Consider the following 9,366-nt stretch of genomic DNA (forward strand, 5'->3'; position numbering starts at 1 on the left):
AGTAGGTTATATACAAGTACACTGTGCAAAGAGGGGGAAATTTTGGAAACGAGAGAATTAAAGACACGAGTTTACGATATTCTTACCCCCTGAGTTACATAGGTACACTATTTTCATCACACTTGCGAAGAAATAACTAAATTTTAAGCTAAGTATATAATTTTTAAATGCGGTGACATATCAAACATTCGTTCGCCATATTCTCATTTCTTGGCACGTGCCACGATTGAAAATTATGTAAAAATATTTTAAAGGGCTATTAAATTGAACAAATTAAATATTTGTAAAATATAATTTTATTATTAAATTATAAACGTCAGTATTTTAAAACTAAAGAAAAATCTAGTGATATAATGTAGTTATAGGTACAATATAAGTCATTTTACTGTCCCCTCCTATACCATCCGAATGGAAATAATAGCTAAATTATCTAGAACATAATTATTGATTATTCACCTAAAGTTACTTTTTCCTTAGTAACGTTTTTGGTGGATACTACTAAAATCAGAATAAGTACCTAGTAGGTACATGACTCAGGAAGTATAACAGAACAAGGTCACATTGAAATAAAAAAACATTTTTAATTAAATAGTAGGTATTATGCCTTCTAACAATTGTTAAACTTGATTTGAGAAGCTTTATCTTATCAGTCAATATAATGTTGCCTATATGAAAAGAAGAACCATCTATGGATTTTCTACTTTTACTATACGGAAGTAGTTAACAAGTAGTTAGCAAATGTATGAACTCAGCACTACCTGTATATTTTTTAGTTACTCGTAGATTAGACTACAATTATATTTGTTAACTTTCCAGATTGGGCCAGAGTGTGAAGCTGATGATCGCCGTAGCAATTTTCTTTACATACAGTCTGCAGTTCTACGTGCCTATGGAAATCATCTGGAAGAACGTTCGCCATCTGTTTGGCGCCAGGAAAAACCTCGCCGAGTACAGCATAAGAATAGGGATTGTGCTTATGACACTAGGCATTGCCATTGCCATTCCTAAATTATCACCTTTTATATCACTTGTTGGTGCGGTATGCCTGTCTTTCCTTGGTCTAATATTTCCGGCTGTTATCGAAACCGTCACTTTTTGGGACAGACCTAATGGACTTGGCTTTTGCAAGTGGGTCCTGTGGAAAAATATGTTTTTGGTTTCATTTGGGATCCTCGGATTTTTAACTGGTTCCTATGTTAGTATTTTAGAAATTATTAACGGTTGAGATTCATATTCTAATTAAGTATATATATTTATAAAATTTACTCGGTCCCACAACCGAGAAGTAAGAGTATTTGTAAAAAATGTAGTTGGATAAGGACCACTTGGAATCACTTTTTGCTTTTTATTTTATAACTACTTATAGTTATAATTGAACGTATGAAGTTACATCGCCGCCTAAAGGGGCCCACTGATTACCAGTCCGCCCGACCATATCAGCCTGTCAGTTAATCGCAAATGGCCACATAAGTTCTAGTTCAGGTTTCAGCCTGACGGCTTTACACGAATCGAGAGCGTGTCGCCGCTTAACAATTCCGGCCAGCAACGACACAGATATCGGCCGGACAGTCCGCGGTCTGAAATAGAACTGTTTATGTGTGGCTTGTTGCGATTAACTGACAGGCTGATTTCGTCCGGCGAACTATCAATTTACAGGGCCCTGTCTAACTTATATCAGACTGTTGCCGGCGGGCGGCCGTACGCCGGAAAACCTACGACTCTCAACTGCTATTCTGTAGTCGCAGGTGGCAGTAGGCCATTACCGGCAGGCAGTAATCGCTTATGTGTGTGGTCGTTATTGGCCTAGGACGGCAGGCCGCCCGATAAGGCCAGAGACTGCAGGTAGACTGGTAATCAGTGGACCCCTTTAGCAAGCTTTTGTTCACGCAAAACAAGATTAAATGATACATATGACACATGATAAAGTTAACCTTACCTAGTAATCCTCTGGATGAAATTGAAGTTGTCAAGCACCGGAGGATTATTAGAACAAGCAACCGAGCACGACCATCTTGACATAATATAAATTGGCGATAGTAATAGTTTATACAATATGCGAATGTAATTTTTGATAAATAATTATTAAAGAACCTTTATTTTAGAGACAAGTTAAAAAAAACTATTGAATGCAGAACTGAACACAAAGGTCTCTAGAACCATCCCATGATATATGGAGGTATGGAGATACTGTTAAGATCGTATTAGTGCATTTGACCACACTGCCCGAGTTCCTCTGGACTACGGAGTATTATGTTCGACACGGATGACCGATCGTTTTTAGGTCCTTATTGCAACAAGAAAGGACTACAAGAATGGTCGTTACGCTGTGTCGCTGTAAGTATGGCACGGTGTCTTGTGTTTACTATAAATCATTATTCCTTTGCTCCGAATCTCTGTAGCCATGTAGGTTTAAAACAACTGTAGATAATTTTATATGAACGTGTGAGAATTTTCTAGTGCATTAATGAAATGTGATACATTTAGGTTAATGATAACCCCTTATTAAACTTGCTTAAAATAAGCAAAAAATATATTTTCTGATGTACCTAGATAAAAACAAGCAGGTGATGATAACCACTGCATTGCCTTTTAAGATGATCGAAATTGTGTAACAGATAATTAGATGTTGGTATTAGTTCAAAAATCATAATTCAAAATATTTTGTGATAGTGTGAATGCATTTTCATTAGGGTACAATGAGTGCTTACTAAAGAAGAGATTTATAGTTGACTTTTATAAGGCGATTGAAAGCATTTAAATGATAGCTTACAAAGCTAATACCTTAGATGTTGTTAAAACTACCTGTAACTTTAGTTAAGGTCGATGTGAAGAATATACAAGGTATTGCTAGGAAGAACTCGTATTTTTTGTATACGTACGTACGACGTACGTGGTACGTAACAACGTACGTACGTCGTACGTACGTTGCTCAGACACAGTAAGAAACGAAGAGCTTCGCTTCTTCTGCTCTACCCACCTTCTGTAAGTGGAGTGTGTAGGTACAAACGCAAGAGTTAGTACTTGTAGACGGTCTTCTCTTTATAGACGATATTTTCCAAATTGACCCTAACTCCGTTGAAATGATGAATGTAACCTCCAGAGTCAAACGCCATTTATTAGTAGACACACCGGAGAGGATATCCCTTGCCTTTGGACCTAAGTATTTAACTCTTATGGTGCGACTCTGTCTAATCGGCCACTTCTAATAAATCGAAATAGGCATACAACGGAGCATTCAATTAAGTAGATAACATTTTGATAAGAGGTAGATTCAAGTCGCAAGGAACACTCGAAGCCCGAGTTGGACTCGCGCTGGTCCAGTTATTTTGTTTTTTAAAGTTGTAGAGTCAATCATAGCTTATACTTGTATTTATTATTAGTTTGATAATTCAGAATATTATGGACATGTTCCTAATAACCAGAAAATTTAATGGCACTGGTACCTTTTATAAACTATCTACTTATACCTACCTGGATAACTACTCTAAATATGTCTTGTGGTATCTACTCTTCACATTGCCAGAAATACGAGAGCAGATCTGAAATTTGCTAGCTGTAACTTTACATTACGATACAAATGCGAAAAGTAGCAAAGAAACGAGTTGATGGCGATAACAACACGACCAAAGGGAGTTGCGAATTCGCAACGCACGCATCGCAATTGCGGCAGTGTGTTCCAACGTTTTACAGTAGATACATATATACCTTTAAATTTCGACATATTTAGTGTCGTAATGTGCTAATTATACCGCACTAAGTAGTAGGTACAGTTCATATTTTAATTTATCACCACTCGTTTCACCTATTTTCGCATTTCTGGTACAAATTCTATTTGAATCGCATACGAGTAAGTGTAGCTAAGCAGCTAATAACTTTCAGACCAGCCCTCGTAAAAGTAGCACTTGACAGCGTTTGTGCTGGCCCTGTTGTTTTTGTTTTGTAAGTAAATTATATATTTATGTCCTACCGAGACAGTCATTTTGGTGACAGATATATTCACAAGAACAGCAAACTGGTTCCGAATGTCTATGAAAACATTGACAATTATTACTATGTACTCGTACCTACTAATCTCGCGCTAGGTATCCTGCCTATTTCCGGGAGAGAGAGTAGTTAAGTTTATTAGGTATACAGCGTGCTGCAACATAGCATACTTCCTTTTTGAAGGAATTCCACCCATAAAGTTAATTTGCACTTTTGCAGCTGTGATTACCTACAATCGTACAGTCAGTAGTAGAAGTTGCTAAGCGGGCCAGATGTTCAAAATGATCTTGACGCGACTCTATTGTTAAGAGAATAAGAGCGTGTTAAGGTAATTTTCAACAAATCGCCCGCTTGGCAACTACTGTTGCTGCTGTACATACCAAGCGAGTACCTAACAGTTTTTGTAAATTATTATAGGTACCTACATAACGACTTCAAATGTCAAATAGAAATTGAAATTATTTAATTTCTATATGAGTCTCTAGTATCATTATCACCATCTTCCTGACGTTACCCCGGCTTATTGCCACGGCGTATACCTTATTGAGACTGTATTGTAATTATCAAATTAACTGTATTCAGAAATATTGTACTTAATTGCCATTTTGTACCATTCTTCACGTATCTGTTAATAGTATTAATGTTTGCTAGCGCCTGATGAAAATAGATAAAAACAGCAGTCTGTCTGTAGTAATGTTTTCCTGTGTAGATAATGAGAAGAAGATATAATTATGTTGTACGTGTATTATCGGAAGCGTAGGCACCTAAACATCTGTATTCCCATCATACTGTTTTATTAGTGCTCTGTACAAAACTTTGTTCACGGAACACTTATTTTTTCTTTAAGTTTATCATTGAGTTAACTTTTATTACCACTTACTTGCTACCTACTATAGAAAATTGTAAGCATATATTGGCGATTTATTATTGTGTATTGTAGACTCATCTTGATACATGTCAAATGTATACCTGTTAGTTATCTGTAAAGGAAATCATTCCTAAGTTCATTGGTATGAATTACCGATTTTAGATTATAATGGTTGTTTTGTTACAGTATTAAAATATACGAGATTTAAGGAATGAGGAGTAGTTTTACTTGTTCTCTTTTATTAAGTGTTGTTATTAATCAATTACCTACTCTAAATAATAAAATTTAAAACCTCAGATAGGTAGTTACAAGCCAGCATAAACAATAGCATAAAGATAAACCGTTAGAACAAATTTCTTATCTGTAAAAATGTTACCATACATATGTATGGCATAGTTATAAATCAAATTCGATATATACTTAATAATTATAGTTCTTTTGCGTTAAGAATGTAGGTATAGTAAGAAAATCATCATTGTCTGCCGGCCTTGCGATCTTATTGTAGGTAACCATTCAAATCGTTCCTAACTACAAACTTTACTATAGTCAATAGTGGCTCCGTGAGCTAAGTAGGTCTCGCGAGCACAGCTTAAAATTGAATAAATGTATGGCTCTGCCGTTTAGAATAATTTAGAAACACTAAATTTACTAAAAGCAAAGGTATATTTAGAGCAATTTAAAAGCTTGCGTTAGACCAAGAAAAGTTTGCAGCGATTTCGATAGCCCACGCAATCCATACATAGCCAAACATAAGTTTGGCGTAATAACACTTGCTCGCACTGCGTAGGAAAAACAAAAATTCGCAAATGCGGGATCTTTCTCTTTTACGCCGATGAAGACGTAATTAGAGAGACAGAGAAAAATGCACGCAATTTGCGAACTTCGATTTTCGCGGTTATAGCCACAGAGAATATATATAATCACTAGCTGTTGCCCGCGACTTCGTCCGCGTGGAATCTTATCTTCAACATTTTACATCTTTAGTACCTATAATTTTCATATCGAAGCAATGTTGAAATTAAGTACTTTTCTTTTTTAGCAAGTTGTATGAAGTTATAAGTTTAGTGGATTTTGATGTTGGTCGCTGAAATGACTTTTCTTGTATTCTCATAATAGGTACCTATGCCCTTATACAAAGATTCAAGTTCCGCACTCACAAAATATCTGATCTCCATACAAACTTACAACCCCTTTCTCATCATCATCACCTTGGGGGATTATTTTCAAAAATGCTTGAATTCGTTTTCATGTTTTTTAATTTAACACCTTTTTTTTGCAAAAAAGTTCAAGTTCCTAGCTTAAAATTAAATTTACACCCCAAGACGAACTTTCATCCCCCTTTTTAACCCCCTAAGGGATTGAATTTTTAAGAACGTTGCAATTACTTTTTTTTGAAATCGGCTATTATGTTTTTCTAAGAATTTTCAAAGCCTTAGTAATGGATTAAAATTTTCAACCCCTTTTTAATCCTGTTAGGGGATGAATTTTACAAAACGCTGAAATTACTTTTCCTGTCTTCTAATAATATCCCTAAATACAAAGATTCAAGTCCACCACTCGAAAAAAGTTTTCTTGTATTTTAATTTAATACCTTTTTACAAAGTTTCAAGTTCCTAGCTTCAAATAAAATTTGTACCTGAAGACGAACTTTCATCCCCTTTTTAACCCCCTTAGGGGTTGAATTTCCAAGAACGTTGCAATTGCTTTTTTTTATAATCGGCTTTTATGCCTTTCTAAGAACTTTTGAAGCATTTGTAATGGATTCAAACTTTGAAACCCATTTTAACCCTGTTAGGGGATGAATTTTACAAAACGCTGAAATTACTTTTATTGTCTTCTGATAATATCCCTAAATACAAAGATTCAAGTCCCACACTCGAAAAAATGTTTGATATCCATACAAAATTTCAACCCCTTTTTACCACCTTAGGGGATGAATATTCAAAAACGCTGAAATTAGTTTTCTTGTATTTTAATAATATATCTTTTAACGAAGTTTCAAATTCCTAGCTCAAAAGAAAACTTTAACCTCATACAAACTTTCATCCCCTTTTTAACCCTGTTAAAGGTTGAATTTTACAAAACGCTGAAATTACTTTTATTGTCTTCTAATTATATCCCCAAATACAAAGATTCAAGTCCCGCGCTCGAAAAAATTTTTGATATCCATACAAAGTTTCAACCCCTTTTTCACCACCTTTGGGGATGAATTTTCTAAAACGCTGAAATTTGTTTCCTTGTATTTAAATTTGATACTTTTTTACAAAGTTTCAAGTTTATAGCTTAAAATAAAATTTGCACCCGAAGACGAACTTTCATCCCCTTTTTAACCCCCTTAGGGGTTGAATTTCCAAAAACGTTGCAATCACTTTTTTTGTAATTGGCTATTATGACTTTCTAAGAAGTTTCAAAGCATTTGTAATGGATTAAAATTTTCAACCCCTTTTTAATCCTGTTAGGGGATGAATTTTACAAAACGCTGAAATTACTTTTATTGTCTTCTAATAGTATCCCCAAATACAAAGATTCAAGTCCACCACTCGAAAAAATTTTTGATATCCTTACAAACTTTCAACCCCTTTTTCACCACCTTAGGGGATGAATTTTCAAAAACGCTGAAATTTGTTTTCTTGTATTTTAATAATATAGCTTTTTACGAAGTTTCAAATTCCTAGCTTAAAAGAAAATTTTAACCCCATACAAACTTTCATCCCCTTTTTAACCCCCTTAGGGGATGAATTTCTCAAAATCGCTTCTTATCTCTTGTACACTTTATAAATGCAATCTGGTGTGCAAGTTTCAACTTTCTGGCTTTTGTAGTTTCGGCTCTGCGTTGATGAATCAGTCAGTCAGGACACTTGCATTTATATATATATATATAGACTACGTTCATAGATATATAATATACAGAGATTACGTCCAAGCGAGCTGTCACTGGGACCACTTTTGTTTAGTGTACGATTAACTAGAGTCTGTGCGGAAAGAGAAGAGTCGTGGGATTTGAGGGCGCGCCAGTGCTATTTTATGGTTTTTGCTATGCTGACAACACTGGTCACGTGATTATAGTACGACACTAAAGGTCATGATACTTGTACCCCTTTTGTTCCGGTTTTTTACCATGGCTTACTAAACGGAGCCTGGTGGTGGTGCCCGCTCGTCAAATCAATCCTCTGATTTAGCGCAGGCACTAGTTTTCTTTTTAAAACACACTTTTGTTTTTATGTTTCAGATACTAAAAAGTGACAGTGCGATTGACAAAACTGCTAAAACTAGTTAAGAATCTGCCCAATACAACTGTAATTTTAGTACCAAACAAGATAGAGTCTCATTTATGTACTACCTAATCTGTGCAGTCCAACAGTTATTTTAATACAAAACCGGGTAGATCGGGTAAAAATTGGGCATTAGAACTGTAATTTTACTATCTGGGATATATTTCACCCATTGTAAACTTGACTTGTAATGTATGTGTACATTATTAATAATAAATATGAAAATGAATAAAAATAGTGCATAAGTAGGTAGGCCTTATTGGGATATGTCCGGTTCTCTCATCTCACGATATTTTACTTCGCCGAAAAGTCTGCTAAATATGAAATACTTATAATTTCGTAACTAACAGAACCTAGTAAACGAACTTACAAATAAAGAAATATTTTTATGAAAAGGTTTTATTCTTTGTAATCGACGTCTGAATTAAAATATTCAATGTCACTTATGTTTGAGCTAGCTTCAGAACAACCAGGGACTGATGTGAGGAACTGGATGTGCTTGAATCCGGCACGTAGATTACGAATTCTTGCATATCACCTACTTAGCGGTCTTTTATTCGAGATACCGTAGGTACTTTTACACAATCCTGAAAAAATAATTACATATAAATATGCATAAAATGGAAAGTATCAAGACTATTTGTCAGTTATTTTAAAGATCATGAATGACCTGCATATTTATGAAAATTAATATATTTTGAATGAATATACTTACCGATTATTTACCGGAGACAAGTTACTTAGGGGGCTTATTAAATAGGTAATTATTTAATATTAAATACAACATCAATACCCGCGAATAGCGGAAACACGTTCCGCGATTTTTTGTAAGTCGATAGTCGGCTTTTAGCCGTTTTCTTCCCGCTGACAAAACCGAACAATGTTAAATATAATTTTTCTTGTGGTTTTATGTACGGTTTCATCGTGTTTTGAAAATATTTTATACATAAAACTTGCGGTTTTTGTTAATAAAAATATACAATGACAGAAGTTTGTTTACTTTTTACAAGACAGGTGTCAAGGGTTGGATTGCCATATAAAATTTAAAATGTTAGTTCCCGTTTCTGCCACGACTCTTCTCTTTCCGCACAGACTCTATGTGGAAACACCTTGCTGTAGCTATGTCGATAAAGTCATATCGATAAACTATCGACATTTCCTGCAATTTTAATTTTACTTCAAAGGTTTAACGATACCTAAAATGAACAAAAATGAACAAAACAGTTATAACGTACACTAATC

The 9,366-nt window shown here is 34.8% G+C and overlaps 1 protein-coding gene across 1 annotated transcript in view; it reads left to right on the top strand.

Annotated features, from left to right (window-relative positions):
- Nucleotides 1–5,065, top strand: part of LOC134678943 (proton-coupled amino acid transporter-like protein CG1139) — a 50,590-nt gene extending 45,525 nt beyond the window's left edge. The window contains exon 6 of the mRNA XM_063537698.1: nucleotides 817–5,065. Within this exon, the coding sequence (XP_063393768.1) occupies nucleotides 817–1,225 (409 nt within the window). The 3' untranslated portion in view covers nucleotides 1,226–5,065. The remainder of the gene's footprint in view (nucleotides 1–816) is intronic.
- Nucleotides 5,066–9,366: the final 4,301 nt, after the last annotated feature.

This window comes from Cydia fagiglandana, chromosome Z, assembly GCF_963556715.1.
Source record: "Cydia fagiglandana chromosome Z, ilCydFagi1.1, whole genome shotgun sequence".
In the NCBI taxonomy this organism is placed as follows: domain Eukaryota; kingdom Metazoa; phylum Arthropoda; class Insecta; order Lepidoptera; family Tortricidae; genus Cydia; species Cydia fagiglandana.